At 49.3% G+C, this 21,973-nt stretch overlaps 9 protein-coding genes across 9 annotated transcripts; 4 read left to right on the forward strand and 5 right to left on the reverse strand.

The window, feature by feature from the left end:
* Positions 1-89: 89 nt before the first annotated feature.
* Positions 90-1,460, reverse strand: V1508DRAFT_350382 (P-loop containing nucleoside triphosphate hydrolase protein; the record flags this gene model as incomplete). Its single annotated transcript, XM_066936784.1, has 1 exon — positions 90-1,460. One exon carries the CDS (start codon positions 1,458-1,460, stop codon positions 90-92), a length of 1,371 nt encoding a protein of 456 aa, XP_066797511.1.
* Positions 1,461-1,504: 44 nt separating this feature from the next.
* Positions 1,505-3,423, reverse strand: V1508DRAFT_350485 (uncharacterized protein; the record flags this gene model as incomplete). The annotated part of the gene is made up of 3 exons (XM_066936786.1): positions 1,505-2,237; positions 2,300-2,770; positions 2,819-3,423. The coding sequence occupies 3 exons, from the start codon at positions 3,421-3,423 to the stop codon at positions 1,505-1,507; spliced, it is 1,809 nt and encodes a 602-aa protein (XP_066797512.1).
* A 3,086-nt stretch (positions 3,424-6,509) lies between these two features.
* Positions 6,510-7,277, reverse strand: V1508DRAFT_323720 (uncharacterized protein; the record flags this gene model as incomplete). Its single annotated transcript, XM_066936611.1, has 2 exons — positions 6,510-6,610; positions 6,782-7,277. Coding segments are annotated over 2 exons (597 nt in total), but the record flags the coding sequence as incomplete, so codon positions are not given.
* Positions 7,278-8,536: 1,259 nt separating this feature from the next.
* V1508DRAFT_412089 (uncharacterized protein) lies at positions 8,537-9,411 on the forward strand. Its single transcript, XM_066939559.1, has 2 exons — positions 8,537-9,326; positions 9,355-9,411. Exon 1 carries the CDS (start codon positions 8,806-8,808, stop codon positions 9,007-9,009), a length of 204 nt encoding a protein of 67 aa, XP_066797514.1. The 5' UTR covers positions 8,537-8,805; the 3' UTR covers positions 9,010-9,326; positions 9,355-9,411.
* Positions 9,412-10,640: 1,229 nt separating this feature from the next.
* Positions 10,641-12,684, forward strand: V1508DRAFT_289042 (fungal-specific transcription factor domain-containing protein). Its single transcript, XM_066936551.1, has 2 exons — positions 10,641-12,519; positions 12,586-12,684. The coding sequence occupies exon 1, from the start codon at positions 10,707-10,709 to the stop codon at positions 12,468-12,470; it is 1,764 nt and encodes a 587-aa protein (XP_066797515.1). The 5' UTR covers positions 10,641-10,706; the 3' UTR covers positions 12,471-12,519; positions 12,586-12,684.
* V1508DRAFT_402700 (uncharacterized protein) lies at positions 12,617-13,366 on the reverse strand (the record flags this gene model as incomplete). The annotated part of the gene is made up of 2 exons (XM_066938501.1): positions 12,617-12,776; positions 12,837-13,366. 2 exons carry the CDS (start codon positions 13,364-13,366, stop codon positions 12,617-12,619), a joined length of 690 nt encoding a protein of 229 aa, XP_066797516.1.
* A 457-nt stretch (positions 13,367-13,823) lies between these two features.
* V1508DRAFT_412097 (Extradiol ring-cleavage dioxygenase, class III enzyme, subunit B) lies at positions 13,824-15,644 on the forward strand. Its single transcript, XM_066939560.1, has 3 exons — positions 13,824-14,682; positions 14,750-14,951; positions 15,009-15,644. Exons 1-3 carry the CDS (start codon positions 14,145-14,147, stop codon positions 15,256-15,258), a joined length of 990 nt encoding a protein of 329 aa, XP_066797517.1. The 5' UTR covers positions 13,824-14,144; the 3' UTR covers positions 15,259-15,644.
* Positions 15,513-17,002, reverse strand: V1508DRAFT_454209 (uncharacterized protein; the record flags this gene model as incomplete). Its single annotated transcript, XM_066942572.1, has 4 exons — positions 15,513-16,348; positions 16,414-16,642; positions 16,708-16,828; positions 16,945-17,002. The coding sequence occupies 4 exons, from the start codon at positions 17,000-17,002 to the stop codon at positions 15,935-15,937; spliced, it is 822 nt and encodes a 273-aa protein (XP_066797518.1). The 3' UTR covers positions 15,513-15,934.
* A 626-nt stretch (positions 17,003-17,628) lies between these two features.
* V1508DRAFT_395719 (uncharacterized protein) lies at positions 17,629-19,849 on the forward strand (the record flags this gene model as incomplete). The annotated part of the gene is made up of 4 exons (XM_066938065.1): positions 17,629-17,849; positions 19,369-19,396; positions 19,458-19,605; positions 19,656-19,849. 4 exons carry the CDS (start codon positions 17,629-17,631, stop codon positions 19,847-19,849), a joined length of 591 nt encoding a protein of 196 aa, XP_066797519.1.
* Positions 19,850-21,973: the final 2,124 nt, after the last annotated feature.

Consider the following 21,973-nt stretch of genomic DNA (forward strand, 5'->3'; position numbering starts at 1 on the left):
AACTCGAGTAGTATCTGCACTATTGTGTGAGCTAATATTAATCAGCATTTAGTCAGCCCCAATAACCCTGACCCACGACCACACAATATTCAACAATCCGTGCCGCAACTATAACGATTATACAGGTCTTCAGTGACGGCGACCGACATGCAAAACACTAACGCACGATCTTGTACCCGCGCATTACCCATGAATTTCCAGATTTCGCTGTCGAGGGTGTCGTGGAGCATCGTCTCTGGAACGCGTTTGACATGGTACTTTATATTTGACCGCATTGTCGAAGGCTCTCTGATCACCCTGAGATCTGGACGATTGTATACCCGTCGGATATCATTGATTCTGTTTGGCGGTATCGTGGCACTCAGTAGGACAATGGGGATTGAGAAACTGGTCAAGTCAGTGATCGCTTGGAAACTTGGCCGAAAGTTCCAATGACTTAGAATAACGTGGGCCTCGTCGAAAAAAATGCGCGCCACAAGCGGCTTTCCTTGCTTTCCGATCAAAAGTTCTGTGAAAAGCCTTCTGAACACTCCAGAGTCTAAATGCTCCACCGACAAGAAGACAATATCGACTGTGGCGATAGTCTCCATACTGATCGTACTGGACCACTGGACAACAGTCAGACCCAGTGATGTCGCTCGATCGACGATGTCGTACCGCAGCGCCACAAAAGGTAACACAAGAAGAGTGAGTCGGCCTCGCCGTCTTTCGTACAGACTTGACAGGAATATGATGTCTGATTTTCCGCCTCCAGTTGGCAGGACAACTACATAAGAGTCGCCCGGGTTGGATATTACTGATTGAACGGCGGCAGCCTGATCGCGACTTCGAAATGAAGCATCGGCGCCTCTGAGCTCCTTTAGCAGGGCAAAAGTCTCAGCAGCCACCGGAAGTAGGGAAGCGTTCGCAGCGTATATTTCGGTTGTCTCGCGAATAATAGTTGTAGACCCGGTCTGTTCTGGGCTAGATATGTCTGTAACGCCAACCGGATTGTCTATCGACTGGTCCTTACTGGATAGACGGGCCACGGAACGCTTCAATCCGTCCAGCGGGAGCTCTTCACCTAGCACTGCAAACCATCTTTCACTGACGTTCATAAAAAAATGAACATCGTATCTGTTGGTCCTTGGAAGATCCTGGGTGCCAATGGCGTACTGCATCGTTGCAGTTTTACTAGAGTGGCCACTCTGGATGTCGTGAGCCAAGTTCTCGGTCTGTACTCTGTCGGCGTCAGCATGCCCAACATGGTGGTCCAGAAATGCGACAAGGGCCTGGCGGAGGTCGTGCACATTTACGCCGCAATGTAGCGCTGTCGAGCCATGAGTCTTATGCATGACGATGCGACGAAGCCGGTCAGCGCCAAACCTCCCTCTGTGACCGGTGAAAAGGTATTGCTGATAGCCGCGTAAGATATTGTTCGATTCTTGGTAGATTGCCGCAGTGAATAACCTATTTGACATTAGCGGCGGTCATGGACGTATCTGCAGGACTTCGGTTTAGTTCGTTACCTCTCTAATGGACGCACAAATATCAGGTATGCAAGGAAAAGCTTTTCCAACCTCGCTGGAACCAAGTGTACTATGAGCCGCTTCATACCAGTCATCGAGGTGGTTTTATTATACAGTCCCAAGAAAACCAACCCTCTCGGATGGCAATACACATTTCGGACCCCGTGCAAAGAGTTCACATGTTTCCAACTGTCAATTTCAGTCATTCGCGCAGGCGATCCATAGGTTAAATGCATTAGTAAGAAGAGGGTCTCTAGCAGCGCAGTTGCTGACTTTAGATATGCTTGAGCTGCTCCAACTATGATCCTGTCATTAACAACGTACTTACCGCGCAGAGCTCGGTCGCGATGCATGGCCATCCAAAGGTAGTCCGGCGACAGCTTATTACTCTTGTCCGACAAAAAACTGTATCCAGGCTCTGTATTGCTGTAATTGTCGCGCAAGTTGCGAGCGTAATATATCGGAACGTGGACGTCCAGACATACCTCGGGAAGTAACGCCTCGGCACTGTCGTACAATTCGCTCAGGAAGAGTTTGAGGGCGTCCAGGCTCAGTAGAACTCCGCTAGTGAGACGCAACGCCGTGAAGTCGCCGGTCGCCCACGTAATTGTAGGCAGCTGGCCCTGCGAGCCGTACGAACTGCAAGCCGCGTGCACCTGCACACAGTACGCAAAGGCCGATGATTGGTCGCGTGATAAGTACTGCCATATTTCCCTGTCCACCGCCATTCTATTTGTAAAGTGAGAGTCAGCGAATAGTCAACCGATACCAGTACATGATTTGGGCCCTACTCATCCTCTTCTTGTCCGTCTTTGGCCATCACGTTGTAGAGCATGATACTTCGTAGCACATACCGGATAGCTGCCGTGATATGGGTGATCTGCTGGTAACTGACAAAGGCGCCATTGAGCCGTAGAGACAGAAGATTGATCGCCCTGGGAACAAGATACGACGAGGCTGTGCTGGATCCTGTATCATCGACCCTATTTGTCACAGCGTACCGGTGGCGCAGGATGTGGGTGCTAAGGTCTAGGGCTTTCTGCAAGGCGGCGTCCTCACCCTGAAGCTCTCCGCACGAGACTGCATCGTTTAACGCCCCAACGAGCTGCTCGGCGGACTTGACCTGATCGGCCGTCAGGGTCAGATTCCGCGTCAACGTGCATGGCTCGGAAACCGCCAGAGCAGCCACCCAGAGAACCTTGCACCAGATCCCACTATACTTCTCCACCGTCTGGACCTCTTGCACCTCGTGAAAAAAGTCCCTTTCGTAGAATTAGTGCTAAAAGTTCGAGTCCCCTTTGTGAACATACCTCCTGTCATTATCGCTCATCAGCTTGGCCAGCATCATCTGAAACCCGGCAGTCGTATGTGCCCGAGAGTCGTCGAGGATCTGCCTCGTGATCCATTTCAGGAGTTTAAATGCTTCGCCCTGAGGATTGTGCAGGTAATGCGCCAATTCCTCCAGACTGAGCCGCTCCAGGAGCTTGTACCCAAGGAAATGCTGGCCGAAAAGATTGGCGTCGCGCTTGTCGGGTGCCCCTGAATGGGACGATTGTACGTAATGCACGTCCGCGGGGATCCCGAACCTGTCGTACTCTCCAACTTCAGGCGTGGCTTGGGGCTCCCAATTGTTGCTCACCTCGACGTACCTTAACTGGTGCTGGGCCGATGAACGTCCGTACAATGCCTGCACGCGCACGGGACTGCTGTCAGCTTTGTCACCGTCATTCGCATGGACCCTCTTAAAGTGGCTCCGCAGAGCCTCACTCGATTGCGTGCATTTGTGGGTCCCAGCAAGCTCGCACCGTAGGCACTTCCAACCATCAGAAACCGCGATCCCGTTGATCGCCGCAGACCCTGGCCTAAATGTCTCCACCGCAAACTCTGCACCACCAGCGTCTTCGTCATCTGACATATCCATGGCAACCTCCATTGATTCATCCCACATAATGAGCAGGCGCGGCCTGACCTTGTATGAGCGCAGAGTGGTCCACATAGTCTGTATGTTCTGAATCGCGAGTTTATGAACCTTGGTGATATGCTGCGTCATCATCGACGAATCCACAATATGGCTACATCTCTTACAGATAAGCACGTTCCAATCCTCATCGTAGATCAAACCCAGCCATTCAAGTGATGTGCAGTCTATCAACTCAGGTTAGCTATAATAATTGCATCATTTAACTCGTGCGAATTTTCTCATTCTAGCAGACTACTTTGTTATAAATTTTATCAGTCGATTTTTAGTGATGTTTTCGTGCTTCGGGTTTCCGGCGCCAGTTTAATGAAATTCTGAATTTTCGACACCAGTTTAAGGGATGGACAATTCCAGGCTTAAAACTCTAAATTTCAATCCCTTCAATCCCACTTTTGTATGGGGATTGACCCTGGTCCGGCCACCCTGAACCAACCAAGGTATTCCGCCTCAGGCTCTGCGGCTCATTACTATGCAATTTCAATCTTTTCAATCCGGACCAGACCCCTGAACCACCGGTTATATGTTCAGTGTGCATAGTGTTTGTCAGATACGCCCAGAACAAGTGTGAGTAACTGTGCAATGCTTTAACAGATGTGTCCGCAGTAACTGTGCAGACTACTTGCCAGAAGTGCAAACTCAGAATTCGCGCCTCCGTTTTGTATACTGACCGGCCACCCTGACCGAGGCGCGACTTTTACCCTAGCCCGTGCGGCTCATTACTATACAAATTCGCGCCTCGCGCCTCGCGCCTTGGTTCAGCCCCCTGAACTTCACTTTACATATGTAGAGTGCTGAAACTTTAAATGTCGCTCCTTCGTTTGTATGGTGAACACCCACCCTGAACCATGTTCGCCCCTAACCCTGGATCTTGCGGCTCATTTAATGAGGGTGAGATTAAACTTGTAAACAAAACAATGAGGGTGAGGGTTAAGACGCGTATGTTGCTTCCACTTTAGTCGCGACACCTTTTAAACACCCCTAACCCAGCGAATTTTCTCCAGATAACCCCTACCCTCAATCTCACGGCGTAATGTATATACTGCAGGCGTATATTGGAGCATCAGTCATTATCTTATGGCAAAGGCTGGGAATTAGGCAGAATATACGTAATAAGATTAGATACGATGCATACAAGGTACAAATAAAACACATACAACGCGCAAATATAAATACAACCAACTACTCCAGATCTAGCATCTGCGGCAGTCGACGGTGAGATTTGTAAGTTTTCGCGGCGAAGATGGCTGTCCGGCCGTCAAGACGGCGCTCGTACGCCTCTATATGGCGCCAGGCAGCTCTAGCGAACCTCCTCACACGTGCAACTGGGATAGAATCGAGTATTTCTGGGACCCGAACCTTTAAGGCAGCGTACGAATAATTACAATCGGCTCTGGCTTGACACTTAGCGTTTCCCCAGACGCGTTCGATAAAATTGCATTCGCAATGAAATTTTTGGGTACATCTCGAAGAGATGCCCCCGGCCACGCACCTCAAGTTCGAGTCGCGACGGTTGGCAAGCAAAATCTGGCTGCTGTGAAACGATGTGCGTTGCGCAGCATGACAACGGCTGTGACAGGTCCACTTCGGCCGGCTTCATTTTGCACTTCAAGAGCAGCCTCTTCCGCCAGAGATTTCGTTCCTGCAGAATTGTTCTGATCCCCTTTTGTTGTCCCGCTTTCACATGGTTCTCAGGATAAACGATAGCTTGTCTGAAAATCTGTCCGTTTTGCTCAAAAAATCCGTCAACTATTGGCGCACAATTGGGCTTATCATTCAAGGTCAACTTTGTGACGGTCAATGCGTCCTCAGGCATCGCCTGATGGTTTGACGACTGGTCGAACCAAAAGATACCAAGACATCCAGGATGGGATTCTTCAAATATGTCAATTGCTGACCGGAGTTGTGCCACCATGTGCAGCGATGTCCAATAGCCATCACGGTGCTTTCCAGGTTCAATTATCTTTCGAGTAATTTGGTTTTCAAATCGTAACGGTCCGTGACAGGCGCAGGAAATTGTCCGAAACCATTAGTCCGAGACCTTGGCCCTTTTTCTTTATAACTGATTCCCCTTGTTCAATCCATGTGACAGCGTTATCGTCGTTGCTGTTAAAATAGCATTCGTCATGTGTGATTAACACTATTTCTTTAGCTCCATCAGGAAGGGCAGGCTCGATCACAATTTGACAATCCTCGCCATCAACTAGCCTGAGGACTCTCTGCAAAATATTTGTCTACATCGCAGACAGATTCGGAGCTGGCATGCAATAAACCGGCCTTCGAGAGCAATTGCCTCTTTATATCCAGATGAAGGGAGGGCTTCCGCGGTGCCTTCAGCGGCAGTGCCGGCGCGCTGAACCCGTAGGCATCACATATCGACAATATTTCCTCTTTAACTGAATTTAAGTAAGTAGTCCCTGCTGAACCCAAGTTAGAAACCAAATTGATTTCAGGGTCCAGTGACATCGCAGTATCGTATAGATCCAAGCTCAAATACCTTTCGTGGTACTCTTCGAACTTTTCCTTCCCTGCCAATAAAGCACGTGTGCACATTGGAAGGTAGGGACTAATTCGATATTGTCTAGTTCGGGAAGAGACCGAAAGAAAACATCCATACTTCGCAGGATCGGCCACATGGACGAAATCGTATTGTTAGCGCTCGTCATCAATGTCCAGCTGCGGCTCAAAATCACTTGCAACTCCCCAATAACTTGCCACTCTTCACGGCTCAAGCTGCTGGTGTTCATAGTTTCTGCGGCGAATCGCTCGTAGCCCCTTTTCATCTCGTGGGCCGCTTTAATCATATAGTATGTCGAGTTCCACCTGGTGGACACATCGTATGGAATGACTTGCGGTCCAAGCCAGATTTGGTCAGAATTTTGAACCACGCCTCTCTGGACTTGTGCTGATTTGCAATTGCCTTGGCAACCCGTCTGATTTTGGTCACGATCGTGTTCGGTTCTAAAATTTCCACCTCATCGCTATCAACGTTCTGACCGACTCGAAAGCCTAGCCCATTCAACTTTAACGACGAGGTTCAGGGAATGTGCCAGACATCTGAACCATGAGGCTTGACCTCGAAATAGTTGTTTGTTCGGTACCATGGCTGGCTTTTCGACACTCCTTTCTGAATCCATATGATGGTCCTCAACTGCACAAATAATCGCTCTAAACGAATCATCATCCGATTCCGCAGATATAGAACTGTTATTCTCGAGGTCACGCTAGTCACATTCACTATTGAACGTAATTTCGGCATCGGACAGGTCATCCCCAGAGCCTTCAAGGTAGTTGACACGTCTGGGCACGAGTAACCTTTCAAGTTTGTGTACTAGGGCGGCATCATTGCTCGCATTATCCGACGTAATTGCAACCAATTTTTTCTTGATGTCATAGAAGCGCAAGCATGTGAGGACTTCTTGGGCCAAGGCCACTCCAGTGTGACTTCCCGGTAATTCCGCAATATGTAATACAGCTTCGCGGGCTTCCCACTCGCCTGTTATCCAGTGCGCAACAATGGCAAACATAGCACACCTTGTTGGGGTTGTCCAACCGTCGATACTTATAGAAACTGAGATGGCAGTAGTCGCCAATTCACATCTCAGTTCCGACTTTTGCGCCATGTACAATTCCAATATGCGACTAGTTGCTGTCGACGCCGATTTGAATAGCGGATTAACGCCGGGAATGCCCTTAAATATTGTTTGAAAGTACTCGGACTCGACTTCAGTAAAAGGTTTTCCCGTTGCGACCATCCATTTGACAATGTTGGCCTCCACGAGCGCGGTAACGTTCGTTGCAGTGTGAAGCACGGGTGGGGTATCAGGCCGTCTGTTAAAAGTTCTCCGACATCGAAAATAGACTGCCAAGAACTTGTAGAATTCTGGATCACATGTGTCTTAAGATGCTGCCTGTACTTGCCCGTTGAGCTTCCTGATTTAGTGGTTGAGGAGTCAGGTAGCAACGAGCCACAGATACTGCAGCGAACCTTCGCGACCTTCACTCCGCGATCCTTAACTTCCACTTTCGAAAAATACTGCCAAAAAATACTTTTTTTTGTTCGGGTTGAATTTTCGGCATTCGTAGAATTGCCTGCCTCACGCAACTTCTTGCCGGAGATAACGCTTTCGTCGTTTGAGTTAATTCAAGAATAAGATAGTAGAGTATTTCTTACTTGGCGCAATGTTCTTGTTCGTCCTTGTCCTTGTCTCGTCCTCGTCCTCGTCCTTGTCCTTGTCCTCGTCCTCGTCTCTACAATCATACATATCAACATCATGCGCGCCGTCTAAGTCTATGACTCCCTCGGCGTCGGAGAGACGCGCACGTTTATTATAGCTGATTTCTGAAGGCCCTTGCGAACCATTCATGACTCTACAATGGCAAAAATTAGTGACTTAATATAGGAAATAAAATTATAACGCACTTGTTGGTCGCGCAGGCCTCATATCCAGGGTCGTGTTCGTTGAGCTGCTCCTCCGTTGGCGAGGTAACGCGACGCGGCGCGACGAGGAGCCGAGCACACGAGTGGACGAAAAATGATAAATTGGAGTTTGCATGCTGTTAACAATATTACAAGTATTTTTAATCAGTATGCAGTAGAATCCTGAAACAACTAGATAGCTTTGTAGTTAACTACAGTTTCACGCGTCGGGAACGCGTCGGGAACGCGTCTTCATCGATTCTTGATTGGGGGCCACCTATTCAGGGGCGAGACGCGATGTCCCATTGTGCTATTAATACAGAATAACTGATTAATCTCGAAGCATACCCAGATGCATTACTAACGTATATCGATTTATATGGTATTATCGACTATCTAGTACGCCACAAGCAATGGATTTCTAACGTAACAATAACGTAGTCGGTCCAACGGTCTCCAAAGACTATAACCGGACCGAATCAAGTTTTCGAGGGCGACCGGGCCGGGTCATAATGTCGGACCCAGGAGCGATCGAAACGTCCGACCGAACCGACTTTTTTAACCGGTTCACGGCTTTGACCGCTGCCAACCCGGTCGTCGGTCGGGAGCCCTACTCCCTGCCAGAGCAGTGATCCTGGACTCACTGCCGGGCCGGTCTCGCTTCCGTGTTGGCATTGGGACCCTCAGCTTCGGCCTTCCAAAGGTCTGGTATGTCAGATGGCCGCTGCAGCTGGCCTTCGCGGTCCTCCTCGCGGTTTTTTTCCAGATCCCGCACGCACTAGGCCGCCAGACCCTCGCGATCCGGTTGAGGGATGATCTGAATGCTGTGGCCAGCGGTCTGCGTCTCGGAGAAGTGAAAGAAAAAGGGAATGGGAAAGAGAGGGAGGTAGTCATCCGGAAAGATGCGCCGAGATGCTACATCTACTCTGACTCAGACGAGTCATATTCTTGATCACGACATAGAGGACCACGCAGATGAGGCTGATGCGAAGGGGTTGAAGGTCAAGAAGCTCAAGTTTACTTGGACGAAGCATGTCGAGCACATGCGGACGGATCCAGAGAGGTACTGGGGTGCGGTCAAGGGGACTTGGGACGTTCGCGCATGATTGATTCCCTTTGCGGATAGTCCATAACAATTATACCGCCATAGATTTGGACCATAACGGGTGAAGTTGCATTTGATCTTCCAGTGAATGATGGCCGAGACTGTTTCTGAAAGGGTTACTGCAACGAAAGCGACTAGACTGGACTGGACTGGCAGTGGGCCGCCATTTTATTACTTGAGAATATACAAGACTTCACACTTGGGATAGAGCAAATACAACAAACTTGAAACAAAATGGAACAATATACGTTGGCAATTTTAACAAACCCAGATGGAGCCTAGTGTAACAGGACTGGACTGGACAGCATGGCGTGAAGCGACTGGACTGGACAGCATGGCGTGAAGCGACTGGACTGGAGCGGACTAGAGTGGACTAGTCCGGACGAAGAGGTGTATGCAAAACGATATTCAAAATATATGACTTCTTACTTGATTAAGCAACTAGGACAAATCCATCCTTTTATTACGGCTGGTCGTGACTATGATAGTGGAAAACGTAAGACGGACAAGACGCAAAAGACGACACGCGCACGACACGACTGGGGCGCGGCTTATGCTCCTATGCATAAATCTCTCCTCGTTCTTGAAACACCGTGCTCGTCAGAGTGCCGGAGCATTGCGGTCGATACTTCTCGCATCTTAAGCATCTGACTAGCCAGCTCATCGGATTGAGCGGGCACATTCCGCCGTACGAAGATCTTATAAGTCAGCCAAACGGCATGACCTACCCCTTCCATCTCCACATCAAGATCACAACCGTTCTTCTATGTGTACTGCTCCGATTATACTCGCCATTACGGCGCATTTGACTTTAGATTCCTCTTGCGCGTTAGGATGTAAACACTCAACATATCTAATTTCAAGATGAATACCCGCTTTCTCCATAACTGAAAATCGCTCACTACTGCTTCTGCACATAATGAGAATGCCATTAACAACTGGATAGCCCAGCTCGAGCTCAGTATGGTGATGAAGAGGGTTCCGCCGCCTTTGCAGTCATTTTCAGGACGGTCACCATGCGGCATGTTGTTGGTCGGAATCGAGATAACAGCTTCTCAACCAACGAGTAGGATTCGCCATACCAAGGACCTTTAATGATAGCTGGGAGCGATGAAGAATAACGGAAGCCTCGATGCTGTTGAAGTTAATAAGTGGACAGCTTCCACTAAGTTCGAGAGACCAATTACGTTATTTAAAAGGAAACGAATGTACCAATCTTGTCAATATATATTACCTGTCGACTGTCCCGCCTTCTTCGCCTCCCCCGCCATGCGTGCAGGCAGTTTTGTGGCTTCCCTGGCTTCTTCCCCCGGGTTACACCAGCGTAGGTCGCTGGCCTGGCTACCCAGCTACCCAGCTACCAGCCTCGCCATTGTTTCTCTTTCGCTGAGTTCTTCCTCCAGATGTCTCCTCGGGCCGGCAGACTGCGTCCTTTAGTCCGTCCGTGCTAATTCCGGGCGTGGATGGCCCTCGCTGCTGGTGGGATGGCGCGGTTGTAATCATAACACAACTGCGCAGCTACAGTGACACTTACCATCCGTGTAGCGGCAATTGCCGGGAGCGCTAACCAAAACCTTGCCACAAGTCGCGTCAGCCACTTAGATTCACAGTATGTGACGCCATCAACCTTACCTCGCTCCGTGTGTAGTCCAGTCCGAACTTTACTAGAACCACGCTTGAGCCGAAGAGGACCGGATTATGGACATGGACTTGCCTTATGGTCCTCGTCACAGCAGCACAATAAGGACCTCCGATGGTTGTTGGACTTGCCGACTCCGGCGCAAAAAATGCGATGGAAGATACCCTGAGTGCGACGCCTGCGCTGCGCTCCATATCACCTGCCACCACGACCAAGGAAAACCAGAGTGGATGGATGGCGGCGCGAGACAGGAAGAGATGGCAGAGCGGCTCAAGCGCGAGGTTAAAGAAAGTCGCCGCCGTGGGGAGCGTGCCGTCCGTATCCCTGGCGACCGCGTCCCCCGCGAATTGATAGTGCTACCCCAAAGACTACACAGGGACCTGGCTACTCCCCCAGACATTCACAATGATGGGATGGCGCCGTGCCCCGAGACATCCACTATCTGGCTCCAACGTGGGGCTGACTGCACGCTTCCTGGCAAGGACGCTCGCGGAAGGATAGCCTTCGGACGGTCTGACACTATTCTCCTCATGTTTTACCTCGAACACTTGCTTCCGTTCCTGTTCCCATTCTACCGCCCCTCTCTCCTTCAAGGCGGTAGAGCATGGATCTTGGAAATGATGATAAGCAGCCCGGTCTTCCGACGAGCCACCCTATGTCAGAGCTCATATTTTTTCTCTCTCGCGCATGGAACGGCCAATCGCGATTTAGTTTGGGAGACGGTGGTCGCGCAGACCAGGGATGCCTTTGTGGTGCTGAGACAGTCGCTGCAAGTTATCGATGGCTCAGGCGTCACAGAACATATGCACGGCGCTGTACGGATCATGGCAAGCATCATGCAGGTGCAGCGTTTCGAGATTGCTGTCTTGAGCTTTAACAACTGCCAGGCACACCTCAATGCCGCTCTGGCTCTTTTTAGACAGCTCCTCGACTGCCGTGGCGCCGAACCGGCGGGGCCCAGTTCAAGCTTCAACGCTGTCATAAGCCGTTTGGGGCCGTCGTCCCAGTGTGTCCAGGTTCCGAGTGCTGAACAGGCGGCCTTTGTCTTCTCATCCACCCTTTTGATATTGGATGACATTATTGCCAGCACGGTGCTTCAGGAGCAACCTAGACTCTACGAGTACCACCGCAGCCTTCTTGGTAACATCGATAGCACCGACCCTCCTATCGACCTTGAGGCTGCTGTAGGGTGTCAAAACTGGGCGTTGCTGCAAATCAGCGAGATTGCCGTGCTTGACGCATGGAAACAGCGATGTAAGAGAGCCGGAAATCTCGATGTCATGGAGCTGGTCAAGCGCGCCACAGCCATCAAGGACTCGTTGGAAGCTCATCTGACGCGGCTCGAAACAGATCCAGTAATTATTCCAAAAGAGGGTAGCAGCCTGCTGGATGTCTTCACAGCAGATTACGGCCGGCAATCAAAAACACCGGCCAGCCAGAGCTCCTTGGTTACCCGTGTCTGGGCTCATGCAGCGCTCGTTTACCTGTTTGTCGTTGTGTCCGGATGGCAGCCCGCTAGCGTCGATGTGCGTTATCACGTTGGTCGAATCGTCGAGCTGCTGACACGTCAAATATCGCCGCCGGCGTTGCTGCGCACAATGGTGTGGCCGTTCTGCGTGGCAGGCTGCCTAGCGGAGGGGGCGCAGGAAGCTCATTTGCGCGGAATGGTGGAGGCGTTGCAACCGCCGAGCGTCTTCGGCACAGTACGCAAGGCACTTGAGATCATGGAGAATGTATGGCGCAACAGGGACGCAGGAGATGCTCGGAGCCGCGACCTTGCTACGTGCTTTAGAAGCCAAGGTGATCTGGTGTTACTTGTTTAGAAGAGCAGCCGTGCAAAAGACATAGGGAATCACTTCTGCTGCGTTTAGGGTATTTAATCCAGTCGTTTCCAATGACATTGATTTGATTGAATAAATAACTTGGAACTTTCTCTAGACTAGATCCTCATTCCAGCTTAAACTTGTGACTAGAATTGGACATAACCCTTGTCCTTCACGAACGTCGCGTGCCATGGCACATTCTCCTCATGGTCCGCCAACTGGACATAGAATTCCCCATGTGCGACGCCGTCGAGCGCCATCCCCTTCATCTTGCCGTCTACGTGGCGCTCATCAGCATAATAGAATCTAGCGAGCCAGGCATGTCAGAAAACAGTCTACACAGAGCTTTTTCTTTGAAATACTCACCGAAACCCCTGGGCCGAGTACGACGCGTTAGCAAGGCCGATCCAGAATGCCGAAGCCGACTTTCCTATGCCTAGATTCAAAAGCATTGGCATGGGCACAACGGAGACGTTCAGGGTGTTGCCCGTGTATATGAATGTCTTCTTGGTCTCCTTGGACAGCGTCTCCCATCCGCTGATAGCCTGCTGCGCTGCGACGTAAGGGCTAATAGTGTTGACATTCAAATCCGACGCGAGACTCTCTGCTGAAACCGACAAAACAGAGTCCTTATCGGGAGGGGGGGTGAGTGTCCCTACGTTGTAGACGACGACACTGGGAGCGGCGTGGAACTCGGCCTTGACTGCATCGAACAGTGCTGGGATCGAGTCGGGCTTGGTAAAGTCGGCCTTGAGGGAGAGAAAGCCTTTGGCGGTCTTGGTGCCAGTCCCACTCCTAGACGCAACAGCGATTTTGTAGCCGTTGCTGGCGAATTTCTCAGCGACGGAGGCGCCGACCCTGGGCCCAGCTCCGAGAATAAGTATAACAGGTGCCATTGTGCTTCGATAGAGTCGATGGTAAAGATGGATCTTAAGATTTTTGTCTTGGGTTACAAAGAAGCTCAGATATGGAATGGAAGAATGAATGGAGTCATAAATTATCTTGGAGCCGAGATGCCTTCTATTTATACCAAGCGGTACATTCATTCATAACAACACTTTGGTCCAAATCTTTCCGAGGATTTGCAATCACACTGTTGGTTTACACCCCTTCTGAGGTCGGACAGAAACAATGGCATGACATCAATCCATATGCCGTACTCGAGTAACTCAGTTGTGTAGTCTAATCTAGGACCCACAAGCCGCGCGCGCGATGATCCGCCACGCCGAACAGGCCCAGGCCAGGCCCCGCGCGCGCGATGAGCCCTGCAAATTAAGTTATGCAGGCCAGGCCGCGCGCGGTGATCCGCTAAGAACAGGCCCGGAAGAGTCCTGCAGGGCTCACCGCGCGCGGCGAATCTGGCTCCGAATCCACTTTGCCGGATGTCTTCCGAGAGCACTGTAATTGGATACGACGACACACATCAACATCATGGGCTGAGAAACCAACCGGTTCAGGGTTTCGGGTGAACCCTGAACTCCGTCGCGCGCGCGCGGGGGAATGCCTAGATACGGTGCAGGACGTTGAATATCCATTGTCACATGCAGAAAATTGTCGAGATAGGGTTCGATTTCTCAATGATTGCAGTCATTGATAATGCTACATCCAAGAACGCATATTGATTCTCCTTTCGAAGACAGAAGAAAATCGAAGAAAAGCTGGACATAGCACGTCATGTCATTTATCCGTTCAAGGTACATATACTTTGCTGTTCTCCTTGGAGGCTTGTCAATCCCGCTCGTCTACCGCTCGTACATTCCCGGCATCTGGCAAGCCGCCACCACACAAGAAACCACGCAAGTCGCAAGTATTATGTCTGATTCCTCACCTCTAAATAGTCCTTCACGGATGCCCGTCTACTTCCTCGGCATTGGCGGGCCCAACTCCGTGGAAAACACGGACCACCCTGCCTACGCCAAACTGGCTGAAGTCGGTCGGGAGATCACGACAAAAGTCAAACCCAAGGCAGTGGTCGTCTTTTCTGCCCATTGGCAAGGCGGCCTAAGCAAGATTCAGATCAATAACGCCGAGCAGACGGATATAATTTATGATTTCTACGGCTTTCCGCCGCACTACTACGAATATAATTATCCGAACAAGGGAAGCCCCGAGGTTGCCGAAAAGGTCATTGAGAAGCTATCGGTTGCCGGTATTGAGGCTCAGGGAGTCAAACGAGGTCTTGACCATGGCGTCTGGGCGGGTTTTGTAGTTGGTAGGTTAGGATTTTCTTGTGTCTTAGCCATTCTCGGCATCTTGTTGCTGATGCACTGCCCGGACAGCTTTTGATCCGAAGAAGAACCCATTGAATGTACCAATCGTGCAAGTTTCGCTGTACAATAATGATGACTCGGATCAACATTACCGCATGGGGCAGGCACTCGAAAGCCTGCGAGACGAAGGCATTCTAATCATCGGCGCGGGAATGGCTGTTCATAATCTTCGTGATTTCCGGGCCACAAGGGGAACCGGCCAGACCATGCCGTAAGCAAATCCTGCTAGCAATATCAGGTCGATTGTGTTCCTGCTAATGCTGTTCAGTTACACCTTCAGCTTTGACGAGGCACTGAAAGAGTCTGCCACCGCAAAGCCAGAGGAACGTCAGGCGAAGATGTCAGCTTTGATGAGACGCAGTGACGCCAGAAAGGCTCATCCAACCTTAGAGCATATTCTTCCGATTCATGTTTGTGCAGGCGCTGCAGGTTTGGATCTTGGCGAACAATTGTGGACTTTTCCTGAAGGAAGTTTGAGTTTTTCGCAGTATCGGTTTGGTAAAGTTGCAGCGGCGTAAAGTAGCATTGAAATTGAGCAATTTGGATTGAAAGGCGATTTTCTGATTGTGACAAGATATATTTTACAATCCAACGTTACTCGACAAGGGCTTTCTCTTCCGAAGGCGTGAGGTACTGTTGGCGTTTCGCATTTTGTCGTCTCGAGGATGTATAGAAAAACTCTGATCCCACTCATAACTATTATAGGAGCGACTCACCGAAAGCGAGTTACAGGATCAAATTGACAGAGGCTCTCAGACGTAAACCATGCCATACTCAGGCAGCAGATCTCTCCCGGCGAGTCAATTTACAATACTTGCGGGTTGAGTATATATGATCGTGTCCTCCCCTGAAAGCGTATAGCGAGTTGCTTCTGTACAGTCACTCGTATGATTTATGCGAGGCAGGCTGCGAGTATCTCGTTGGAGGCTTAAGAGTTGCTCTGTAAGTATCCACTACGTCCAGCGCCAGTGTCAACAGTATTATTGGCAGTCTGCCAAGACGATATTTGTACTTAACATTAAAATACAAGTACCTTGTGAGACATATTACAAAATAATTCCTGAGATATTTAAACAAAACATACGCAAACAGAAGGGGAATGACCAGGAAAATGCACTTCTCACCCAGTCAAATATCGTTCGCTGCTGGAATCCCTGATTCGATCAAAACGTCATAGAGTCATAGAGGTCACAGTCAACCAAAATTGCGATTGAGCATGTATTCCTGTTTGGTGAACCTAATATAAGTAATTCCCACGGTACACTCAATGTTCGCAAGACAGATGCAAACTAGGTACGACTTTCGACTTTTCAATGTTTGCACTCTTCCATAGATCTCACCCTGATTTTTAGCATAGCGAACCTTATCGAAGACTTTTACCAGAGCAAGCTGGTGATCCTTTCGGTGCCAGGTACAGGAAAACAAGCGATCGACCTCCCCAAAGTATCTTTCATTCTCATGGTTTTGACAGCTTAAGTATCGACTGCACCTGGACTCTGGCCATGCTGTCACGAGCGCGGACGTAACTATATCCCCGCGATTTGCCCGATATTTTCTGAAATGGACCGTCGTCTTCTGCATTTCATGGATCATAGCTGCTGCTGGCGGCTGAATGTCGAAATATGCTGCTAGCGCGTCCCATTGTTCGTCCGTAAATATGGTGGCTGTTTAACTTTATCTATCAATCCAGTTAGTGTGGAGATGGCTCTGTTTTGCATAAAAACCTCTTCCCACGAAAGGCAGGTGTTCGGATCTGCCACCGTATAATTGACTTGCTGTTGGAGCAGTATTGCGTCTGAAAGACTTTCGCCCTTGAGCTTGTTGCCTTTCAGCCATGTGCCGAAACAACATTTCCGCATGTTTTCTCCATCATGAATTGCCAATACCCCAAGCGGCGCAATTCTTAACGCAATCCGCCAGGTGCAATATTCCATGGAGATTAGACGTGCACACGGTCGGATCAGTACAGATTTTCATACGATTTAGCAAATTCCAGGACGGCTCCCGCCATATATCGGATATCTTCTGTCAACTCCTCTTGCGTCGAAACGGAGTAGATGCGGGCTAACAACGCCAGATTCTTCCTAACTTCCAAGGATGCCCTGTGCGAATAACTGCAAAAAGTCGAACCAAATTTTGTGCCCTGTAGGAGCGATAATGATAAATATTCTCAGGTGATCGTGCTAACGCCGCCGGGACTTCACGTGCAGCAGACTCGTTGATATCAGCCCAAGTCCCGCTAAGTCTTAGTTGCGCGGACATCCTGCGAATAGTATTCGTTATTCGTTACTTGTGTGTGTTGGTGTTTGTTGGCCCCTACGCGAAAAATACGTGATCTGGCAATAATCAGAATCACTTAGTTATTTCAAAAAAAAGTAATTATCTATCGACAATGATAGTAGCTTGTTTACCGAAACGAAGGAGCGCGCCAGACGGACGGGTCTCGGAGACGTCCCGCGCTCATTCTGATAGCCTCACATAACGGGGATACTGAAGATTTTGGTGGAAGTCGAGAAAATGCTAGTAAACTTACTATGGGAAACGCTGCTGCTAACAAAGCTACTATGGTAATGGCTTTTGCCAAATGTGGCCTAGTGTCATTGTTACTTGCTACTTGCCAGAGTATGGAGGAAATAAGGTCGCCCGGGTTTCGTTTGTCATCTCCGAAATCGAATTGCGCGGTTTGGGTTTTCTTTCCCTCCTGCCCCACTGGGATTAATTCCGGCATGCGATTTCGCAGCGAGGAAGCAAATGAACGGAGAATGATCTCCAGCGGAGATCACGTTCGCCACACCCACTTCGCGTCTTCTGATGAATCTGTACTTAAGTGTCAAACCCCAGCTCTTGGTCATGATGCCCTCGCTTTGTTGTTTGAATCAGCTGCAGTCATGGGGATGCCGGGTGTCGACATTTTTTTCAGGCAGCCATGGGCCCTGGCAAAGAAGACTCTTCTCATCGTGGTTGTCAGGCGCTGGTACACGACGCTCATTCGTGCAGTGCTTCTTCCAGTTGCGTTCGTAGTCCTGCTGGCCAACCTGAAGAACTTTCTTGTCGCAAGTAACGGCTACGCATCGGTAGTCCACTACCAGTGCAAAGCCTTGTCAGCAATGTGCGGCAGGATGAGAAGCTCGTGCTTGTCCAGACCCCGGGTCTTTGGTCGGACGTCTCCACTGTGGTTGAGAAGCTCTCGGTTCCTTTACGTGCCGACAAGTTGAAGATCTGATTACGACATGTAAAGAGAGCTTGCAAGGCGTCTCGGACTGATATGCTGCAGTGGTGTTCAATGACTCGCCTTTGACATAGTCCCTGAACGAGCTTCTTTGCTGTATCAATCCATGAAGCTTCGTTGGCCCACTCGAAGTATGCCCATCGATACGCAGGATGAAGGGCAACGGCAGCATAATAAACAGGTGTCTCATCCAACTTCTCGTAGTATTCATTCAGCTTCTTCCATGCAAAATTAATGTTGATTTTGAAGTGTTCAGCTGGGTATCGCCCAGCCATTGCCTTCCAATGCTCGAAGCGTATGAGAAGGTGTTCATATGCGAAGACCACGTCCCAAATAGTGCCATATGCTTCTGAGTACCCACTCTTACGGTCTCTGACTTTTCCGTCACCTTCAAGGACAAGGAGTACGTCTTCGATTTCGGTCAGGACGTCATGATATAGTTGAGCTACTATCCAGTCCTTCTCCGTGATTTCACTCTCATGCCGAAGATAAAGGTGCATATCCTCCTTCCGCTTGGATCTCTTTCGAATTAAACCGTCCCATTCACCTTTTTGTTGAATTTTGTATGGAAGACCTTCCGCCGTTTGACATCTAACAGCACGCTGCGATTGGAGACATTAAGATGCCTGTATCGAGAATAGAGTCGCCAGATATCCTTGCTTTCTCATTCTCAACAGCCGTACACTACAACAGATGAATACCAGGAGTGGCAGCGTTTACACCTAGACTCGGACCAGGATGTTGTCGACCCGTTAGCATATTGGCACGAAAAACGAAGTCTTTATCCCCGACTAGCTCAAATGACGCTCGACGTTCTCTCCGTTGCACCTATGAGCGCAGATGTGAAGAGGTTGTTCTCATCTTGCGGTGGAATGTTAGACTCTTCGCGTAATCGTATGGAGGCCAATAGGTATTGTGCAGACTTTGCGCTCCTGGCAAAAGGCTGGTCTTATTCAAAGTAACGAGCACCTTCTACAGCTGCCCGAGTCGCATAAGAAGTCACTCAAGGAGTTGAAGCAGTTGTTCGGTGGTGAGGAGGGAGAAGTGGAGTTACAGGATTTAGGAGCTAATGAGAAAAAAGCGCTAGACGGCGCTGGGCTAGTCATCGAGGTGTAGATAGCTTCAACGTATCCATTCCACTGTCCATACACTCCACTGATGCCCTTCGTGGATCAATTCCATCGCGAAGTCGCCACTTAGCGGGTTCCGTGGAATGGTGGAATGGATCGCCACCCTGGGCTTTCAAAACCGTTTATGATGCGGTAACGGCCGAGCCTGAATGTACTATTTTTGAGGTTTATCAAAGTCCCGAAAATCCCGGTGTTATATCTTGGGTGGAGAACTGGTATATATTCTCGAAATGTATTTCCATTGAAAACGCTAATGTATTGCAAAATAGGTCCAAACCAGCGGAATGGCTGCAGCAGGTATGATTTCGAGAGAAACGGAACGCAGAGGTGAAACACTTTACTGACTATGGCATATTAGGTCCTAATCAAGAAAGAGTATTTCAAAGAGGATTTTGCAATCACGGAACCCATGTTCTTGAAGCCCCAAGATGTCCATCGTGTTGGAGAGCCGTTCGTTACTGTGAAGAAGGAGAATGGAGGACTCCGAGAGCCTGAGGACATTTCCTGTAGATCTGATCAATGTAAACCGATCGACTGCACTAATTTCATACTTCAGGCTACAATTATGTGTTCATTCGTGCTGTCGACATTAAAGACAAGAGACAACATGAAATTTATGAATTAAGACGAAACTACTTGAGTCTCTTGCGGACATCCACAGGGAACCGAGCATCATATTCCGTAGTGTTATGGTCTCTACTGATTCAGTATGTAATGACAGATACGTACACACACAGATGGATATTTTAAAGATGATAGGGTTAATCACGAACCACACAGTTCCGTCCGGGGCGCCAAAAAAGGCCATTGTCCTAATATTATGGTGCAATGAGTTCAATTGTGTTTTTGAACCCGAGGGCGAATTCTGCCTTAATATGCTATATCGAGTATGTATCGCAGTCTAAGAGGCCAAGGGTCTCCAGCTTGCACCTCACTGGCCCTGATCATGAGGAGCATGTAGCAGGATACATATCTGCCAATTTCAAAGAGGCGGATGGCAGATCCTGGCATGTAGGTCATTTCTCACCTTGTTACTTCGATATGCATACTAAATCTCGGGTTGTCGGTCGGTATCGCCTTCTGGTACTCGACGGCCATGAAAGTCACCACTCCGTCCCCTTCGAGCTTTACTGCCAGCAAAACCACAGTATCACGCTCTGCATGCCTGCCCATTCCTCTTATCTCCTCCGGCCACTCGACCCTATTGAAAAAGGCTTACGGGCTCAAATCGAGGATCTAGTAGAGGCGCGGATCACCCACATCGCTAAAAAAGGTTTCCTATCCGCGTTTACCAAGGCTTTCCCGGAGGCTATGACTAAGGAAAACATCCAGGGAGGATTTCTAGGTACCGGACTTGTTCCTTTTAATCCGGAAAGGGTTTTGCAGGAGCTGGATCTGAAGTTAAGAACGCCGACACCCCCAGGGCACCCCCAGGGTCACCCCCGGGGACGGGCCCTACCCTGGGCTCCTCAGACGCCAAGCAACCCGGCCGAGGCTACTTCGCAGTCCGAATACATAAAAACTCGGATCGCCAAGCACCAAGGTAGCTCGCCGACCGCAATGTATGACACCGTTTGAAGTATACGAAGAAAGTTGCCTACCAGTATACTTTACAGGCGAAAGAGCTCGCCGAGACTCGGAACCCGAATGAGGCACTTAGTAGGCGTCGAGAACCCTGAACCCTGAAGGTTTCTTTCCTTGTCTCTTCATGTTGTCTCGATTACCCGGCCGGGAATGTCCGATAATATTGTTCCTTTGCCTTCCTTCCTTTTTCTCTTCTTTGTCGATAACGTAGTTCACAAGCGAGCGTGCCACACCAGGTAAAACAATCAACCACATTGATAAAAATTTATAAAACTAAGCAAAAAAATTCTATGATAGTTTCTTAGTTTTTTTTACACGTTCGAGTATTATGACCAGTTTCGCCGCAATTGCCACATCGCCTTTGCTTCGTTTCCTTCTCACCCAATTTATGGTTCTTCCCCGGTGTTTCATGTTGTATCTGCTTATCGACATCTATTCTCTGTATCAAATGAAGACCTTCCTGTACTGTACTGTACCTCCGTGCTGTGAACGCTTTCGAGGGCGCTGATGACGTCGATTTGCTGCCTGATTCGCCTCCTGTAGCGCTTCTACCTCAGCTTGGAGAAGCACCGACGAATGCAGTAACTCAACCCCAGGATATAGTTTCATCTCCGAACGCATGAATGAACTACCAGTTGACTACTTGTGGAAAGCTCTGCTAAGAGCCCCCCCGTATGAGCAGTCAGTACATCACTGGAGACAATGTGGTCCATGCGACCACTCGAACCTATCTTGAGCTGTCTACCGAGCCACTCGATCTACTAATGCATTTGACGTACGGATCCCCAGCGCCTGTGACCGAGATAGACAGTTGGAAACACGTCAACTCTGTTCACGGCATGCGAAATGTCTACTTGTCATCAGCGAGGGTTAGTCTTCTTAGGCCTCTACAATAAAACAACTTCAATCACAGGCAAGAAACGCTTTATAGTCCCTCTAGCTCCAGCTCGTCTAGAGCGATTATTTCTGACATATCTCATTTATATAAGACCTTTAGAAAGGTTTGTCATTCTACCATTAGTCTTCCATAACTAATGCGAATAGAATCTTTACTGGGGCGACGTACAAAACATATAATCCTCTGCTGATTGCATAGCAGCAATATTTATTCACCGGAAATAACGGAAGATTTGGTCCACCAAGACTCCGACGGATTGTGAAGCAGAGAACGAGTGCGTCTACGGCGCTGCACAATGAAATAAATATTCAGGACTTGCGAGAGGCACTTGTGGCATTATGGATCATCATGTAGGTCACGCAGACGCTGACAAGATCGAAACAGAGAATTCG

Source organism: Lipomyces doorenjongii, assembly GCF_038497915.1.
Source record: "Lipomyces doorenjongii strain NRRL Y-27504 unplaced genomic scaffold V1508scaffold_9, whole genome shotgun sequence".
In the NCBI taxonomy this organism is placed as follows: domain Eukaryota; kingdom Fungi; phylum Ascomycota; class Lipomycetes; order Lipomycetales; family Lipomycetaceae; genus Lipomyces; species Lipomyces doorenjongii.

Bases quoted from the DNA above. Each gene is read 5' to 3' on its own strand.
- V1508DRAFT_412089 (XM_066939559.1), top strand. From the start codon at position 8,806: ATGCGCCGAGATGCTACATCTACTCTGACTCAGACGAGTCATATTCTT.
- V1508DRAFT_289042 (XM_066936551.1), top strand. From the start codon at position 10,707: ATGGACATGGACTTGCCTTATGGTCCTCGTCACAGCAGCACAATAAGG.
- V1508DRAFT_412097 (XM_066939560.1), top strand. From the start codon at position 14,145: ATGTCATTTATCCGTTCAAGGTACATATACTTTGCTGTTCTCCTTGGA. The intron at 14,683-14,749 runs GTAGGTTAGGAT...CTGCCCGGACAG, and splicing joins CTGGGCGGGTTTTGTAGTTG to CTTTTGATCCGAAGAAGAAC. The intron at 14,952-15,008 runs GTAAGCAAATCC...AATGCTGTTCAG, and splicing joins GGAACCGGCCAGACCATGCC to TTACACCTTCAGCTTTGACG.